This window comes from Bos taurus, chromosome 12 (genome assembly GCF_002263795.3).
Source record: "Bos taurus isolate L1 Dominette 01449 registration number 42190680 breed Hereford chromosome 12, ARS-UCD2.0, whole genome shotgun sequence".
In the NCBI taxonomy this organism is placed as follows: domain Eukaryota; kingdom Metazoa; phylum Chordata; class Mammalia; order Artiodactyla; family Bovidae; genus Bos; species Bos taurus.
The window spans coordinates 86,314,727-86,333,522 of NC_037339.1; the positions used below are offsets into that span (position 1 = coordinate 86,314,727).

Sequence of the window (18,796 nt, forward strand, 5' to 3'; positions counted from 1 at the left end):
GATAAAGTAGCGGGCGGGGACGTGGACGGTGGACGCAGAGAAGACAGGCGCCCTGTGCCAGTATGGGGTGAGGGCTGCAGAGGGGGTTACAGAGGTGGGCTCCCAGGGAGAAGGCAGCTGGGGCCCCCACACCAGACCTTGGAGCCGGAGAGGGCGGGGGCGGGGTGGGCTGGGCCAGCCAGGTCTGGGGAAGGAGAGTGGCCTGCGGGTGCCCAGGTGCCAGGGAAGCCCTGGGGGAGAAGCGCCTGGAGAGGGAGGCGGCCGGCCCGGGGTGGTCCCTGGGTGTGCCGCGTCACCCCCCCACAGGCACCGACGGGGTATTCCTGCTGCAGCGGAGCCTGCCACTGCTGGGAGGGTGGGTCTGCCCTTTCCTGTCCTAGCTTGTCGGCCGGGGTGCGTCTGTGCTGTGTGTAACCGGTGCCCTAACCAGGCTCCTGCAGGTGAGTGGGGGGAGGAGGGGTTGTTAGGACCCCCAGACCGTCTGACCAGTCTGCTGGTGCACAGGCTTTATTTGGAGGAATGCCAACTTGAACATCTTTGCTGCTGCCGCTGCTGCTGCTCAGTCGCTTCAGTCGTGTCTGACTCTGTGCGACCCCACCAGGCTCCCCCGCCCCTGGGATTCTCCAGGCAAGAACACTGGAGTGGGTTGCCATTTCCTTCTCCAATGCATGAAAGTGAAAAGTGAAAGTGAAGTCACTCAGTCGTGTCCGACCCTAGCAACGCCATAAACTGCAGCCTACCAGGCTCCTCCGTCCATGGGTTTTAAGTTAGAACAAATTCTGACTGATCGGTCAAAGAGCACCAACACTTTTCGTAAAACAAGAACAAACACAAAATTAAAAAAAAGCCATGTGTTGCCCTGAGTCTCCCTGAGTCCTGAGTCTCTCGCGGCCCCCTCCCCTCCCCGTGTTACTCTGTGTCTTTCTGCCCTTGGTGTTTTAAATGGAGAAGAACCAGCGCTTACACGTCAGTTTACGGGCTCGTCTGCCTTAGCCTGATTAGAGTTTCTGTTTGATTCTGGGGGCAGATGCTGAAGTGATCGACACATGAGTGCCACTTATCAGTGAGACCAGGGCTGCTGCACAGGTTTCCCCGTTTCTTCCTAAAATGTGCTAAGTCTGAGGACTTCCCTGTGCAGTCCAGTGCTGAAGACGCCTTGCTTTCACTGCAGGGGCACGAGTTCAGTCCCTGGTCAGGGAACTACGATCCCAAATGCTGTGTGGTGCAGCCAAAAAAAATAACAAATTAAATTAAAATGTGTTCGTCTGTGCATACAGAGCAGACTTTACAAGATCTGAGCACTATATTATGTGCGTCCAGGCTGGACTGAAACAGGTTTGTCCTCAAGGAGTTTGTAGTAACGGAAAGTTGAAGATGGAAATAAGATTTCTTGTCTTTGTTTTTAACCTGCAGACGAAAACCTGGGCAGAAATCAGATTTTCAGGTTGGGAGTCTCAGCCATCAGTGGTGGGTCCACCCTCAGGCCATTGGGACAGCCAGACTGAGGCTGTATTGGCCTGAAAGGAAATTTACTAACGAGACAGCGTCGGCGGCCAGCGTGACTCTCAGGGTCGTTCCCCTCCCCTAACTGTGCAGATTTCAGGGTGGACTAACGCGACGGCTTGGGCCGCCAGCGTGACAGAGGAGTTCAGCACCGCCTCTCAGGGTCGTCCGCCTTCCCTAACTGCAGATTTCAGGGTGCAGAGCGACAGCAGCCCGGCTCTTTGTGGGTGGTGCTTTGTTTTTCTTGCCACAACAAAAACTCCCCTGTCTCAGGCCGCTGGCACCCGCTGCCCCGGGGCTGTGGGAGCGTCGCCCCGGGGTCAACGGCCAGCGGGTCTGCAACTGCGTGTTGCTATCAGCATCCCCCAGGCCCCAGAGTGCAGTGGAGTGCTGCCCGAGGAAGGAGACCTGCTGACGCGATCTGGCCCTCCTCCTTCAGGAAGGGTTCGGAGCAGCGGGTGCCATTACATGCAACGAAAAGCAGGACACTTGAGAAGGAAAATGTCAGCAGATAGCCGCCGGCGTTAGCTCTGTTTTCTTGCAATTAAACTAAAGAGTGGAAGTGTCCATCCGGTCCGGTGAGACGCTGTGCACGTTCATCGGGCAAAGCGAGCTCTTCATTCTGGGGAGAATGGATGACACAAGGACCCAGGGAGGCTGATCGGCTTCAGCTGCGGTTTTGCTGATGTTCCCGAAACGCTCAGGTTGAGCTGTTCTTCTGTGAGTAACAGTTGATCCCACTGAGAGTCGCACAGGTCTGGTTCCCTCAGTGTGACCGGCAGTCTCTGTGTGACACTTTTGCACAAGGCTCAAATTAGAGAACCCGCAGTCGTTGTTTAAGGTTTTCGACGGCGAGACTTTGATGACCGGGAAGCGTGCAGTCAGACATGGGCACACTACTGGAGTCAGTTCTGGCTGAGCCAGCGGTTCAGGTTGTAGGGAAAGCCAGTCTTCACCTTTAAACCCCATTTTGTGCTTGTATGGAAAGTGGCCGTTATAGTCATGATACCGATACTACTCCTAATGAGTCAGACTGAACCCGGCCTCCAATGAGGGGGTGGAATTTTGCCGCCTGCCTCTTTCAAGTAAGAAATGCCTTCCTGTTTGGCAAGAAAGTTTGTAAAAGAGCCAGAAATGTTGCCGTTTTTGACCTGACCTGGGTGGTCTGGCAGGTGTGGTTTGAGTGTTTTTTCCGTGTTGACTGATCACGCTGTTCCTGAGTGATTTCAGGGATGGTTTCTGTGTTTGCTGGTTGGTCCCTCTCTGACTCTCCCAGTTTGGTGACCCCGAGACACATCTTATGAAAATGGTGGAGCTTCACTGTGGTTAATAAGTTACAGGTGCTGCCTCCGGGCACCCTCACACCCCCGCCCGCAGCCCAGCCCAGCCCAGCCCGCCCCGTCCAGTGACCTCTGCTCCAACGCTCACCGAACCGCAGTCGCCTCTGCTGGCTTTTGCTGGGAACGTGTTTTGAGGCGCCTGCCCTGTCCACCCTGTGGTCATCTTGGCATGCAGGGTGCAGTGCAGTGGGTCCTCGTGTGCTTGGCTGTCGTTCCAGCTGTGACCGCAGGAACCATTTTAATATAAATCCCGCACACTGACCACAGGACACACAGGGGCCACCCTTTGCTTTTCCAGATGTGCTTCTAGCTTTAAAGGAAACTGAACCACTTTAGGATGATTTTCAGAGCAGTCAGCTGTGGCCCCAGATGGAGCCCAAGTGAAAACTCTTAAAAATGAGGAAATTGTGTCTGAAAAAGTCATCCTATATTGCAGTATTTCAAACCAAGTAGATGGAACGTGATGAACTATACCTCTGGTGGTTTGTCAGGACAGAAAAAAAGCAGAGGGAACCTGGAGGCAGGGTGTGGGGGGTGACGGAGGGTCTCTCCCCGCCCCCCAGTTCTCCCTTCCATCCGTGGGTTACCGCGGTGATGGGAGTCAAGCTTTGATCGTTGCTGGGAGGTGAGGCCGAGGTCGCGCCGGACAGAGGTGGGGGCCGCCACTGCCTGGTGCGACCTCGCCGGCGGGCCTCCTGTCTGATGTCCGCGAGCTGTCCGTCATCCTCGAGCTGTCCGTCAGAGGGGACATCCTCCAGGCTGAGGTGGTGCGGGCGGTGCTGAGTCCCCCACCATGTGCAGCCCTCCAGCGCCCCGCCCGCCTACTTGGTCTGGGCGGGGCACCCTGCCTCTGGACACAGTGGACAGGCTCCCTGCCCTCTGCAGGTTCCTGTTTCCCTCCTTAGCTAAAGAAAGCCAAAACGAGCTTTTCCACAGCGCTGGCTTTGGCTCGCTTCTGTTGTCCTTTTCTGTACCGCGTGAGGTGCTCCTGTGAACCCGCGTGGAAGCTTGCAGCCCCCAGACTCCAGGTCCAGTCCTACCCCCTGGACTAAGCGCGAGCTTAGTGGTTCAGCCCAGTGATCAGACGTAAATCCATCTGTAAGTAACAGGCTGGGGATTCTGGTTCTGTGTCGTGAGACCGCCGTGTGTCCTGGAGGGTGGGGGAGGTGCAGGAAGCTCTCTGGAGAGCCGACAGAGGAAGCCAGTCCCTGCCGTGTGCTGATGAGGGTGTGGAGGTGACCGAGGACAAGGGTGTGGATGGGATGGTTCACCTCAGGAGCTCTTTAAAGCTTCAGCATAAATGGATTCTTGAGGGAGACCGTCGGGGATAAAAGGAGAACCCTGACCCCTGTCCTGATGGGGCCGGGAGAGAGTGGACAGTGAGGTGATGGGCCCTGACCCCCGTCCTGATGGAGGATGAGAGAGAGTGGACAGTGAGGTGATGGGCCCTGAGCCCCGTCCTGATGGAGGATGAGAGAGAGTGGACAGTGAGGTGATGGGCCCTGACCCCCATCCTGATGGGGGATGAGAGAGAGTGGACAGTGAGGTGATGGGCCCTGACCCCTGTCCTGATGGGGGATGAGAGAGAGTAGACAGTAGGGTGATGGGCCCTGACCCCCATCCTGATGGGGGATGAGAGAGAGTGGACAGTGGGGTGATGGGCCCTGACCCCCATTCTGATGGGGCCGGGAGAGAGTGGACAGTGGGGTGATGGGCCCTGGTCCCTGTCTTGATGGGGCCGGGAGAGAGTGGAGAGTGAGGGTGATGGGCCCTGACCCCGTCTTAATGGGGGATGGGAGAGAGTGGACAGTGGGGTGATGGGCCCTGACCCCTGTTCTGATGGGGCCGGGAGAGAGTGGACAGTGGGGTGATGGGCCCTGGTCCCTGTCTTGATGGGGCCGGGAGAGAGTGGAGAGTGAGGGTGATGGGCCCTGACCCCGTCTTAATGGGGGATGGGAGAGAGTGGACAGTGGGGTGATGGGCCCTGGTCCCCCATCCTGATGGGGTATGAGAGAGAGTGGACAGTGGGGTGATGGGCCCTGGTCCCCATCCTGATGGGGGATGGGAGAGAGTGGACAGTGAGGGTGATGGGCCCTGACCGACACCCGGGCCGCCTGCTGGACCACGGAGCTCTGACTGGCGAGCATTCCCTCTGCTCAGCAAGCGGGTGATGGTGCCAAGATACTGCAAAAGCAAAATAGTTATTTTGGCAGTTTTTCAAAGAAATGATGCTTTTCTTAGAGAGTGCATTATGTGCACATTTCACAGAGTCTTTGTAGCTTTTTCCAAAAAAAAAAAAAAGTAGGACTGTGTGCAAAAAGAAAGGAGAAGAGGAAACCGAAAGGAAGGAATGACTTCATAAAACATTTATGGGCAGAAGCTAGAGGCCATCACACAGGCCAGGGCAGGCTTTTATTACCTTTTAATTTTGATGATCATGCAGGAGACGTCTTTATTCTGAAGTAATTCTAAGCATGAACGCACCTTTAAAATTATGGGGATTTATGTTTATTTTTCTGTTAATCTGAATGAGCAGTTGTGTTGTCAGCTTAGCCAACTGTGTACAGTAAAATACAATGCACATGGTATTTAAAACCCTAATTGTATCAGGAGGAAAATGCTGCCTGTGGGTCCACATCTTCAGCATTTGCACCGTTAAAATTTCAGTCTGTGGTCAGCTCTCATTGCCACAAGGGCTGTAAGATCAGGCTGGGGTCTTTGTAACAGCTCAGATTTGTTAATTCGGCCGCCTCTCTGCCCCTGTTGCGTGCCTTGCCCCTCCGTTTCCAGCTCACCGAGCGCAGAGAGGTAACGCTGGCACGAGGCTCTGGGTGGGCGGATGCGGCCAGGTAACCCCCGTGTCCCAGCCTGGGGGCAGCTCTGTGCAGCTGGCCCTGCTCTCAGCCTTGACCTTCATCCCAGCAGGATCAGACTTGAGAGCCAGTTGGAATCTGTCAGCCTGGCCCCAGCCTTCTATTTCTGGCCACATTCTCCTAAAACATGGACACTTTTATTTTTTAGCATTTTGGAAAGATGGGATTATAAGCAGTTTTTTAATGAAATGTATCAGGCGTGCCAAAGAGCATGTGTAATGTATACAGAGCTAAATTGATTGTCAGCAATAGCTGCACTGCCCGTGGGGGTCGCCCCCGGGGGTCCCTCCCGACCTGAAGGAGTCAGGTCCTGCACCCTGGCATAGCCGGGGAGGGGCTGGCGAGGGTGCTGTGGGAACCAGAGCCCAGTTGTGCAGGGGTGGTCGTGCTTCGGGTGAGTCTTGGCTTCCCTCTCGGTTTCATCCATTCCACGGGTGTTGCTTGAGTGCCTGCCCTGCCCTGCGTGTGCTGCTCAGTGGGGTCAGGGTCCTCACGTGCTCCTGCTCTGGTGAGAGTCAGGCAGTGGATACGTAAAAAACAGCAGCAGCTTTGTCGGGTGGGGGGCGGGGGCCACAGACAGGCAAGGCGGGAAGATGGGCGGCCCGTGATGACGTGGGGCTGGCAGGCGGAGGGCATCTTTGAGCTCAGCGCTAGGTCACTACAGCAGCACCAGCATCCCAGGCCGGGTCAGCAGTCCAGGCCCTGGTGGTGCTGTGTGCAGAGCTGGGCGTGTGGGGACTCGGGGTGGAGCCCCCTGTGCCGGGGGCAGAGCTGCCGCCCAGAGCGTGGACGGTCCCTGCTGACTGCCTGTGTTTCTATGTGAGGAAATTCACGAGCGTTTGCTCGAAGATGCTCTGATCATGCCCTTAGTTGCCTTCTGAGCGGTAGGCACACACCCCACTTTTTACCCGACAGAACGCGGGATGTAGTCTGACAGCCGGAGTGCGGATGCCAAGGTTTACTGTGAGTCGCAGCCGGCCAGCCATCCTGAGGCTGCCGCGGAGGAGGCGTGGGTTCGCCAGCCCACGCCACGGTTTCCAGGAACACCGGGCAGGGTGGGGGGCGCCTCCTGGCTCTGACGGCTTCCGGCGAGGGGCTCCCTGCAGGCAAGCCCTACAGAGTGAATGGGAGACAGAGAAACAGTTATTTACCCCTGCTGCGGCTTCACAGGTGGCTCAGTGGTAAAGAACCCTCCTGTCAATGCAGGAGACATAAGAGAGGCGGGTTCAGTCCTTGGGTGGGGAAGATCCCTGGGAGGAGGGCATGGCAACCCACTCCGGTATTCTTGCCTGGAGAAGCCCGTTGACGGAGGAGCCTGGCGGGCTACAGAAGGGTCGTAGGGTCAGCCCTCCGAAGGGCCTCAGAGGTGGACACAGCGGAAGTGATGGAGAACACGCACGCTGTGAAGAGACGCCGCAGCAGGTGATCCACATGCCTGGCTCGCACACACGCGAATCCCAGGAGACCCACCCAGAGTCTCCCGACCAGAAGGATCAGAACAGGACCAGGTGACTTCAGACGGCAGTCATGGGGAATCTGTCCTGGGCCTCAGTCATCTGAGAATAAGGGTCTGCCAAAACCGGTGCTTGGACACCATCCGTGTTTTATCTTCAGACAGTTATTTGGAGAAAGGAAGTGAGGGTGAGCTGGCCTGGAAGTCAGGACCGTGCCTGCAGCCGCAGACTCTCGCTGTCAGAAGCACCTGCATAGTATCGACTGTCAGGAGCAGATGACACTCAGGAAGCCAGGTTATCAGTGTCGAGACAAAGGGACCCTAATCGGCGAATGGAACTGTCTGCGAGTCCTGTGTGGATTCAGAGGCGAAAAGGTTAGTAGGAGATGGCTGATTTATTACCGTGGCTGAACACTTTGGGGAGACATTGGAGGCCGGGATTACATGGCTGTGTGAACTTGTGGACAGTGTGGTTCGTGGTCTCAGAGTTCTCGGGGTTTGGTACGCTCCACATAGCGGCTCTCACTGGGGGAGGCTGTCGTGTCCTCCTCTTGGCGCATCTGGGGGTCACTCTGTGCCAGCACGTTGTGTGGACACAGGTGGACAGCACTCCCTTGTGATTCAGCCAGCCCGTCTATGGACTCGGTCTCTAGTCTTCTGTGATCACAGCAGTTAGCAGCTGCAGTCACCAGCCTTGGAAAGCAGCGGTGTTTTTGCACACACATCCTTGGGATGGTCTTCTAGAGGCGGGGCCCCTGAGGCGGGAGGAATTGCCCCTGTTGTTCACTGCTCTGCGTCTTTCCCTGGGGTCATGATGGTGCTGGTTCTCACCCGCCTCACCTGTGCAATGCTGGTCTCCGCCAGGACCTCATGTGGGTCCCAGCTTTGTGTGGGGGGCAGGGAGGCACCAGGCTCACCAAGATGGTTGGGCCTGGGGGACCCAGATGGACCGGACCTAATCATTTTGGCTTCGAGAAGCACTGATCAAGCCCCAGGCTTCCTAGTCACGTCTGTCCTGTCGGCCTGGCTGCCAGCCCTCTATGACGGCCATGACGGTAAACGTTTCAGGCTCCGAGGCCACGTGGCCTGTCCGCTCCGATCTGTCCTGCGGTGTGAGCACAGCCGTGACAGCCCGTGACAGACAAGAGTGAGTCCTCACTATAGACGGTGACCTCTGCTTTTCTGTAATTGTCACATGTCAGGAGTGGTTAGTTTTCTTTCGGTTTTTTCAGCTGTTTGAAGATGTAAAGCCTGTACCAAAACCGTGGGCCGTGGTCCGCCAACCCCTGCTTTCTGGGTCAAACGGGGCTGGATTTGGACTTCCTCTGCCCGGCCTGGCTTCAGACCTTTCAGACGGGGCCCCAGCTTGGGCCAGTCTCACCTTCACTGTGAGGGGCCGGTTTTCTCCCTTCATCCGTGTCCTGCAGGCCCCGCTGGCCCTGATGGGTGGGCAGCTCCCGAGTGGCCTATGGGGGGGGCTTCCCCATGCCTCTGACCTTGGGCTCCCGTCTGCCATAGGAGACCAAGGTGCCTCCCCTCAGGAGCTCCCGTCAGCTCTAGACCAGGGTACCTCCCCTCGGAGTTCCCGTCTGCTCTAGATCGAGGCGCGTCCCCTCAGGAGCTCCCATCTGCTCTAGAGCGAGGTGCCTGCCCTCAGGAGCTCCCGTCTACTCTAGAATGAGGCGCCTGCCCTCAGGAGCTCCTGTCTGCTCTAGAACGAGGCGCCTCCCCTCAGGAGCTCCCGTCTACTCTAGAACGAGGCGCCTCCCCTCAGGAGCTCCTGTCTGCTCTAGATCGAGGCGCCTCCCCTCAGGAGCTCCTGTCTACTCTAGAAGGAGGCGCCTCCCCTCGGAGCTCCCGTCTGCTCTAGATCGAGGCACCTCCCCTCAGGAGCTCCCATCTGCTCTAGAACGAGGCGCCCCCCCTCAGGAGCTCCTGTCAACTCTAGATCGAGGCGCCTCCCCTCAGGACTGTTGCAAGGCTGGAACGTAGCCTCTGGCGGCAGCTGTTTGTGCTCTAGGTCTCAGACTGTGTTTGTCGAGGTGGGCTGCCGACCCCAGAGCAGACACGGCCCTTTGCAGGTGTGGGCAGGGGCCCAGGGCATCCCTTGCTTGTGGTTAGCTTATGAGGCGTTGGGGCATCTTCCTGGGCTGTTTCTCGGGGTCCTTGCCAGTGAGGGGACGGCGTCTTTCTGGTTGTCATTAGGTTCAGGTGTGACAATGCCCATGGCTGGGAGGGCCGCATTGGTGTGATCCTCGTGACTCACACCTGTGCGTGTCCCTCCTGTAGCTCGTGAGACCCCGAAACTGTCCCAGAGTCCCCGTTTCCCCCTCGGGTGGTTGTCCAGTGGCGTTAAAGCTCCAGCCTGGCCGTGTGGAGGTAAAGCGCCGTGTTTGTTCCCTCAGCAAATGCCTGCTGGGTGCCCTCCTCTCAGCTCCTCTGGCCTCTGCTCCTTCGTTTTTAAGGGCAAGGGGTTAAAAATGTACAGACCTCAGAAAGCGTGCCCCTCCCCTCCAGGTGGCCGACGCCGTGCATCGCAGAAGCTGGTCGTCGGTACCCACACCCCGGGGTGGTTTCCCAACAGCGAAGCGTGGTTAGAGCGGAGGAACTTGTCCAAGAACCCTAATCCAGACTTCGTTTTATTACGATAATACTTAATTCTGTCTTGACCTTACGTCATACTTATGCCATAGAGCCAAACCCAAAATACAGGCTCAATACAACTGAACCCACGAAACAGGTGGCGGGGCCGACCCAGCTCTGCTGTGGCCTTGGCCTGAGCCTCCGGCATGCTGTGGGCCAGCGGGCACGCTGCCCACGCTCCGTGCAGGGCTGCCAGCGGGGTCTGTGCGGCTGTGCATGGGGCGCGTTGGGTCAGGCCAGCATCGCTGCGCTCCCGAAGGTGAGAGGTGTTCCCCGGGGGCAGCGGCGAGCGAGCTCTGGGGTCTGCTGGGGCCGCGGCTCTGTGCTGTGTGAGTGTTACAGACGTGCTGTGGGTTCGGGGCGCCCAGGACCCCGCAGAGCCTGGCGGGGGGTGGACATCTGAGTCTGGCTGTCAGGCACGAGGCAGCGTGTGTCCCGAGAGCAAACACAGAAGCCCCTCCATTTCAGAGCCAGCAGGTGAGACACGCCAGGCCGTTTCCCGCAGCCCTTCTGGAGGGAAAGGTGTTCATCCCGCCTGGCTTCCAGTGTTGCCATCACTTTCCCAGCTGGAGCCCAGGAACTGTGGAAACTGGGAGCTTTATCCGGATCAAGGCTAACTTCTCTGTCCTTTCACATGTGGATTTGGTATTTCCAAACATCAGCTCGTTTTCAGGGCCTTGCAGGAAATCGATTGACAGGAAATGGCCTGAGGCCCCCTGTCCCCCTCCCGAGGCCCACTTACCGCCCGCGTGCTGAGCGGGGCGTGTTCATCCGGGCCAGGGCTGCTGGGGGCCGTCCAGACCCCCGTCCCCCTCCCCGAGGCCCACCTGCTGCCCGCATGCTGAGCGGGGCGTGCTCATCCGGGCCAGGGATCCTGGGGGGCCATCTAGACCCCCGTCGCCCTCCCTGAGGCCCACCCACCACCTGCGTGCTGAGTGGGGCGTGCTCATCCTGGCCGGGGCTCCCAGGGGGCCGTCCAGACCCCCGTCCCCCTCCCTGAGGCCCACCCGCCGCCCACGCGCTGAGCGGGGCGTGCTCATCCTGGCCAGGGCTGCTGGGTGTCGTCCAGACCCCCATCCCCCTCCCTGAGGCCCACCCACCGCCCGCGTGCTGAGCCAGGCGTGCTTATCCGGGCCAGGGCTACTGGGGGCCATCCGGACCCTGGGGCCCCTCCACTGCGAGCCCCAGGACGCCTGATTCCTTTGACTCAGGCTAGCCTTGACTCTGACCCCTCAGTTATGTTAACAGTTCTTTGAACTCACCCATCAATAAAATTTCCCCGATGTCATACTCGCTCGGCAGATGTACTTTCACTTTGACGGAAAGACAGAGATAGGTGATCTCTATCTTGTGTTTGCCGTGTCAAAGGCGCTTCCAAGATTATCCAGAGGGCAGAAGGTTTAAACAAAAGAAAGCAAAACATGTTTTCTTCATAGACTTCATTTTGTTCCAACTTTACCTAAAAGGAAGAATGGCATTGTTGCTGAAATTGCCTATTCTTACTCAAATAGCATGTCAATTGGGGGAAAAAAGGGTTGGGATGGGGGGGCTTGTGTAATCATTCTCTTTGAAAACCATAGTGACTGACTTGGTAAGAAGTCAGCTGGCGTAAAACTCAACATTCAAAAAACCAAGATCATGGCATCTGGTCCCATCACTTCGTGGCAAATAGATGAGGAAACAATGGAAACAGTGAGAGACTTTATTTTCTTGGGCTCCAAAATCACTGCAGATGGTGACTGTAGCCATGAAATTAAAAGACACTTGCTCCTTGGAAGAAAAACTATGACCAATCTAGATAGCATATTAAAAAGCAGAGACATTACTTTGCCAACAAAGGTCTGTCTAGTCAAGGCTATGGTTTTTCCAGTGGTCATGTATGGATGTGAGTTGGACTGTGAAGAAAGCTGAGCACCGAAGAATTGATGCTTTTGAACTGTGGTGTTGGAGAAGACTCGTGAGAGTCCCTTGGACTGCAAGGAGATCCAACCAGTCCATACTAAAGGAGATCAGTCCTGGGTGTTCATTGGAAGGACTGATGTTGAAGCTGAAACTCCAGTACTTTGGCCACCTCATGCGAAGAGCTGACTCATTTGAAAAGACCCTGATGCTGGAAAAGATTGAAGGCGGGAGGAGAAGGAGACAACAGAGGAGGAGATGGTTGGATGGCATCACTGACTCGATGGTCATGAGTTTGAGTCAACTCCGGGAGTTGGTGAGGACAGGGAGATCTGGCGTGCTGCAGTTCATGGGGTCACAAAGAGTCAGACACGACTGAGCGACAGATCTGAGCTAAAGAAGTTACATATTTTTCTTGTGAGTTGTTTTTCCCTTTAAAAAATAATTGCAGGCCGTGCAAGACACAACCTTGCTGACTGATCCTCAGCACTAATGCCCGTCCTTATCAGCTGGCGGGAGGGATGGCCCGCGTACCTCGGGGCAGGCCCCGCTGGGGGCGGGGGCGGGGGGGGGAGCTGGGGTAGGGTGGGTGGCCGTGGGGGGCCGGTGTGTGAGGGGAAAAGAAACAGGGCGGATTCCGGTGTTGCCAGCAGGGGGGCCCCAGCCTTCCGTCTCCAGCCTCTGCTCACGCTGTCCAGAGGTGGGGACAGAAGTCATCTGTCCTATTTTTCTCTCGTCTCTGGAGCTCACGAGAGTGCCATCAGGCCCGTGCACGCCCCGGGCCTCCTGTGGTCGAGGCTCCGGTGCCAGGACCGCCAGCGGGCTCAGAGCCACTTGCCGCCCGGCCGGACGGCTCGGTGCTGCTGCAGCTCTTGGTGGCTTAACTAGAAAAGGTTTTCAGACAGAAACCCAAACAGGTGGTGGCAGGGCTGTTTTCCACCATTGTTTCGATATTTTTTCAGAGATTCTATCTCAACTTAAACACACTTGCCTAGTCCCCCTCCCGCCCGCCAAATTCATGCCAACGCTGAGGACACGTTCACAGCTGGGCGGACTCCTCTGCCTCTCAGACCCGGATGCCAGGCCCGAACCGCGTCTGTGTGGACGGCCACCAGGGCCCCAGCACTGCACGTGGTGGTACTCGCTGTTTAGATAGGAACTGGACGAAATCAAGCTGAGGTCTAAAGCTGTGGCTGAGAGGGTGAACGCTGGTTACTGTGCGGTGAGTGTTGTATGTGTCGAATCCACAGCCCTTTTCATTAATTTTTATTTTTTTATCTTTTGGCTGTGCCACGTGGCTTGCAGGATCTCAGTTCCCTGGCCGTGGCTGTTCCTGGGCCACTGGGTAATCCCCCACAGGCCTTTAGTGGGTGCTGGAGCTGGGATGATGCCTGCATCCACCACACTGGGTAGACACCATCAGGGCGGCCCCTGGGCCAGATGGCGTGGCTTGTTCTGGCTCTGCCGCTGCAAAGACTTGAAACCCCTTGGCTGGGCTGGTGGCCCCGCGGTGTGGCTGCCTCCTGCGGCCGCCCCAGGAAGGACCACCTGCATCCCTTAGCTACTTGCCCGACCTTGATGGAAGGTAGAAACCAACAGTAAATACGACTCTTGTGAAAGAGCTGTGATCTCGTCAAGATCGTGAAAGCTAACACGTAGGAAATTTTTCCTTTTCCCCTAATTGTCCGTGGCTTCCCAGGTGGCTCAGTGGGGAAGAATCTGCCTGCCAATGCAGGCGGTGCCAGTTCCGTCCCTTGGTCAGGAAGATCTCCTGGAGGAGGAAATGGCAGCCCACTCCGATATTCTTGCTTGGGAAATCCTATGCACAGAGGGTCCTGACGGGTTGTATAGTCCATGGGGTCACAAAGAGTCAGACACAGCTGAGTGACTGAGCACAACAAAATTATTTATCCATCCAAGTTTGACCACTTGGAATCTTATTTTGGTTCCTGGGCCTGACAGCCCTGGCTTGGGACCGGGATGGAGAACCAGACCCCTGGGTTTTGCCCTGGACCTGCTGCTTTGGGCAAATCCCTTCCTCCTGCAGGAACTTAATTGTTCCTTCATCTGTCCAGTTATGTGGTGGGGTCTTCAGATCAATGAATCAATCAGCCAGCAAGCTTGTATCACCTAGGAACGGAAGTCAGATAGCATCTTTAAGAATATCAAAGCATACAGCATTTCGGCTGTGGGCAAAATCTGCAGATGGGCAAATCTGCCAGCATCGTGGTGTAAAACTCCGTGCGATGAGACTAGAGAGAGAAGTGACTGGCTGGAGGGGGTGTGTGCAGGTGTGTGTGCCTGTATCATCGTGTCCGTCGCCTGTAACCAGCGTCTATCAACCTGTGAGAGAAAGAAGTCCCATGGAGAGACGTAGATGAGGGCTGTGGCGCTCACAGTCCCCGAGGGTCACGCTGCACCAGCCTGTTTGGCCGCGTCAGCACGCCTACGACCGCCGGTGGGAGGTGGGGCCCCGGGCGGCCTGCAGGAGGGCTGCGCCCTGGGCTGGGCTTCGGAACACGTCGGATCCCCGAAACGTGCCGGCTTGTGGCCCCGCCTTCTCTTCCAGGGTGACCCCAGAGAGGCTGACGCCCACGTGAGGACGTCTGCCTCTGCGTGAAAAACCTGGGGACAGCGTCTCGGGTGCGCGGGTTCCCCGTGCGTGCAGCTCCACGTCTCGGGAACTCAGAGGCTGGCCCTGTCTGTGCTCACCCCTGTGGATGAGCCTTGGCTCAGTCGCTGTCATTGTGATCCTGTGGGGCAGCAGGTCGGAGGGAATCAGCTCACATGCTGCTGGCGTTTGCCAGTGAGGGGACTTGGGGAGGTGTTTGACAGGAGGGGCCCCGGCTCTGACGGGGGAAGCCCTCCAGGGAGGGGCAGCAGGAGGCAGGGGTCTCTGGCCCCACTGGGCTGGCTTTCCCCGCTCCTGCCAGCTGACCGACCCAGACGGGGTCTCCATGTCTTGTTGACGGGGATGCTGGAGGGAGTCCAGCTCAAGGACAGGCGTTGAAGGGGTGACCCCAGGAGCTGTGTGATACGCCTCCCTGCCCTGGGCCGTGTAACCTGTCAGTGTTGTTCGGTTCAGAGGGGGCTGTCTGTATTTCCATCGTGTCAATGGAAATAGTCAACAAACAATCTGTAATAGGAATAGAAAAGTTCTGTTTGAGCCAGACTGAGGATTACAGCGCGGGAGATTCTGAGTCAAGGATTCAAGGCTTATAAAGGCAAAACCCCCTGAGTTAGGGAAGTCCTCTGTCAAGAATCAGGATCGGGGCTGCAGGAAGTGGGGTGCTTGTCAGGTGAGGACCGGCTGGGGTCTGGAATGGTTTCCCCGTTACCCAGGGCCATCCCAGCACCCTGCAGCTGCAGCTGGCTGTATCAGCCGCCCTCCCCGGGGGGATCTCCCGGCGCCCTTCAGGCCTATGCAGGAGCGTCCTGTTCTGGAAGCTTTTCTCCAGCCCTCCAGCCTCCTCGGCAGGCCTGGCCCCGGAAAGCCATCCTTTATCTAAACATCCTCTCCTCTGAGAGTGCTCCGTGACACAGCTGAGATTGAGAAACGGCCTCGAGAATGGACAGAAAACACCGACGTTTCTCAAGTGGGCTTCCCGCACAGGAAGACACACTTAGGGCTGTTTTCAGGTTTGGGGAGTGAGTTACAGACGCCGAGGGCCACTCGACCTGCACGCTTGTCGGGAAGTGGGGGCGGATAGAGGGAGGGTAAGGCCGGTCACGCAGAGGCCTGAGCCTCCATCAGCAGGGGACGGGCCTCCTGATCCCCTGGGAGGGGGCAGGGTGGGGGCCAGCGGGGCGTCAGGAGCGCGGCTCCGGGAGCCGGGGACCACACTCCCGGTCTCAGGGATGGTCTCGGGGAGGCTGTGCACAGAGACCACTCTCCCCTCCGGCTCCTGCCCCTCCCGCTGGGCCCGGGTCTCAGGACATGTTAGTGGCCCCCAGCGGTCCCTGTCCTGACGCGCAGACCACGTGGGGTGGCCTCAGCCCCAGGCTCTGAGGCAGGCCTCTCCGTGCAAACAGAGCCTTTGCCTCGGGGTTCCGGAGCCTCGTGCGGGTCCCAGGCAGCCGAGGGGCGCTTTCTGCAGATGCCATGATCCAGTCAGCTGGTGTCTCCCCGCACCGCTGCCGTGACTCCCTCAGCCTGCGGGGCCTTCACTTGGTTTATATTCGGCGTGTAGAAAGTAAGCCTCCTGTGCACTGGAAGGTGTGTGGTCCAGCGGCAGAAAGGCTCCGTGGGCCCCAGCACGTTCTGTGTGTGGACTGGCGGGGTTGCTGGCCTTCTGCTCGGTGTTCGTCTCTGCAAGGAGACAGTCTGTGGTGGGAAGAGTGTGCGGTCCTCCTGCTGGCCCCCGGGCGAGGGTCTCGGGCGCTGTTTGAGGCACGGGGATTGCTGGCGTGACGTTTGAATGTCTCTCCTGCGGGCCGGTTCCCACCTGCCTTGGGCCCTGGTTCCTGCTGCCCGAGCACTCAGCCGGTTCCTCTCTGCGATTGTTCTGGCTCCTTTGGCCACGTTTATGCTGCAGCGGCTGCTGACGGTGCGTCGTCTCGTGACCAGCTGGCGGCCCACCAAGATGGGTTTCCGTCACGAAGAGGGGCAGTTTGCAGGGGGCACGTCCAGAGAGGAGCCGCCAGCTCCCGCTGAGCCTCGCTGGGCAGGGGCGAGGGTGGGAACCGGACGGGACTCCGCCAGGCTGCCCGGCGGCTCCCCGCCTCCTGGGGACCTGGGCCTCGGTGCCCTTTACTCCCCCTTCTTCACAAACGCCCCCTGCCAGCACCAGCAGATGCCGAGGACCAGCCCCGGCTGATCCAGGGTATTCGAAGGGGAGACAGCGTCGGCGACTATTTATTTATTTATCAAAGATATAAAGAGTAATAGAATGAGGATAGCTCAGTAGGAAAATTCAGTGGAGAAAAGAAACTGAGTAGCTTGGTTTACGCGGGAGACCAATAAAACTTCAAGACAAGAAGTTTGCACCACTTACGTAGGCCACAGGCGCCCTCTCGAATAGCGGAAGGTGCCTCACCCTAGACACCTTCTCGAGTGGGTCTTAGCAGCCCAGGCATAATTAGTAAGCGTGGTGGGTTCCGTGCTCCAGATGGAGACTCAGCTGGAAGTTAAAAGAAAGAATGACATGGGGAGACCAAGCGTTGGTGAGCAAGGCCTGTAGCTTTATTTTCAACAGGGTCTTATATACCCTAAGTTACACATAGAGGATAATAGGGGATGCAAAGTCAGCAGTCTTTGATTCTTATCAAAAACCAGGGTTTCTTTCCTGCAAATTTATCATATACAAATGGTTTAGGTGATTTACATCATCTTCTGGCCAGAAGGCCTACTAATATTTTATGACTCTTGACAAAGACTTATCAACAAAGACTTATTTTCTCTAAGAGTAATTATTTCAAGGTTTGGCACCATCTTCCGAAGATAAAATTGCATTCCTATAGGGCGGATGTGTAATGGGTTCACAACAAAGAAAGAATTTATTACCTTAAGGGTCTAAAGTTACTAACACCAAGGCCACTACTTATTTTTTACTATATACCAACTATTAATTAATACACATTCAAGGATACAATTCAGGGGATGTGAAAACTTGGCAAGAAGCATTGACTCATCAATGAAATCCTTTACTAGTTTATTCTGACAGTTTCTAACTCTCTGAGAGGCTCTAAGCTATTTGAATATCTTAAGCTTCCCATGCCTCTCGAGGCTGGGAGACTGTAAACAATCGTATGCATAGCTGCAGGAGTCCGGGTAAGCTTGTCAGGCGAGTTAGAGAGCCATCAGAGGGGTTTGGATTTAAACACTCCTAATTGCCCAGGAACTTTATTAATTGGAGCTGTAAGTTAACTCTTTGACAGAGAGAGCGAGATGGTGGTAGGGGACAGCCCCCAGTAAAGTCAGAGGTGAGAGCACAAAGCAATAAAGTAGGCAGACTCTGGTTTTTTTTGGGGGGGGGGGGCGGAAATGCTCGAGAATATCCGGGCGGACTCCTGAGGCTCGATCCCGCCTTTGCGTATGCCGAGCCTCCTTCCTCATGACCTTTGTCACGAGTGGAATGCCTCACCGGCTCCCGGCAAGCAGAACCCCCCGAGCACGGGGCCCGTCCAGCCTCTGACCTGCCTCCCCTCACCCGGCAAGCTCGAGGGGACACGGGCTCCCTGTGCTGTGCTCCCGGTCGTGGGAGCCCCAGCCTCCAGCTCAGGGCAGCAATTATCCGGTCGGTGACTCAGGACTCCCTGCGCTATCTCTCCGGGGTAGGAGCTGAGGGCTTGGACAGCAGTGGGCGACGGCCGGGCGGGGGAGCTGGAGCCGGCCGTCACAGTCTCCCTGATGGGCCTGCGTCAGTCTGGGCCCCCTCGGACAGCCAGACAGGGGAGCGGGCTCTCCGCTGAGACGGAAGGCTGAGGGTCTTCTTCCAGCGGGGAGGGCCTCGTCTCTGTCTCAGAATTCCCTCGTTTCACCGCCTGGTCCCTTGGCCCATCTTGTCCCCCCTCCGGCCCCCGGCTTAGACTGGACTTGTTGCTTCTTGTGGGGCCGTTTCCTGACTTTGATGTGGGGATACTGCCCCACACCTGGCACAGGCCACCCCCCAACAGGCAGGGGTGACCTGCCTCCCCAGCCAGCACCCAGGGGACCCCTCGGCCTGCTTCCAGGGAGCCAGCCTCTTGTGGTCCCACGGGGCAGGTGCAGCCGCTGACCCACAGGTCATGAGCTCAGCTAGAAGCTGCAGCCCCTGTGGGAGGGCTGACCCCCCAGGACCAGGAATGAGGCTTCATCTCTGCACGGGCACTGAGGACGCACGTGGCGAGGGGTCCCTGCGGGAGACTGGACAGAAGCCACCCAGGATCACCTCTGCTGGTCTCAAACTGACGTCCAGGGAGTGATGTCAGCGGCTTCACACGCAGCTTCCTCTGGAAACGCCGTTGTCGCGGGCATCGCTGCTGTCTCTGCTGCCGTGTGTCTCACTGGGGCCAGGCAGTGGCAGCCAGTGCTCCGTCCATCCACCCCACTCCCGCCTCCCGCTGGGCGCCCCAGCACGGAGCTCTGCCGCCTGTAACTGTGAAAG

At 57.3% G+C, this 18,796-nt stretch overlaps 1 protein-coding gene across 6 annotated transcripts in view; it reads left to right on the forward strand.

Annotated features, from left to right (window-relative positions):
- Positions 1-18,796, forward strand: part of ATP11A (ATPase phospholipid transporting 11A) — a 104,735-nt gene that overhangs the window by 26,876 nt on the left and 59,063 nt on the right. For 3 of the 6 annotated variants that reach the window (XM_002692013.7, XM_025000174.2, XM_010811006.4), the window contains exon 1: positions 6,995-7,544. The exons of 1 other annotated variant lie outside the window; for it this stretch is intronic. In XM_002692013.7, the coding sequence (XP_002692059.3) occupies positions 7,446-7,544 (99 nt within the window). In that variant the 5' untranslated portion in view covers positions 6,995-7,445. Of the gene's footprint in view, positions 1-6,988; positions 7,545-18,796 lie in introns of those variants that run through there. 2 more of the 6 variants (XM_059892342.1, XM_025000175.2) reach the window with 2 other exon arrangements.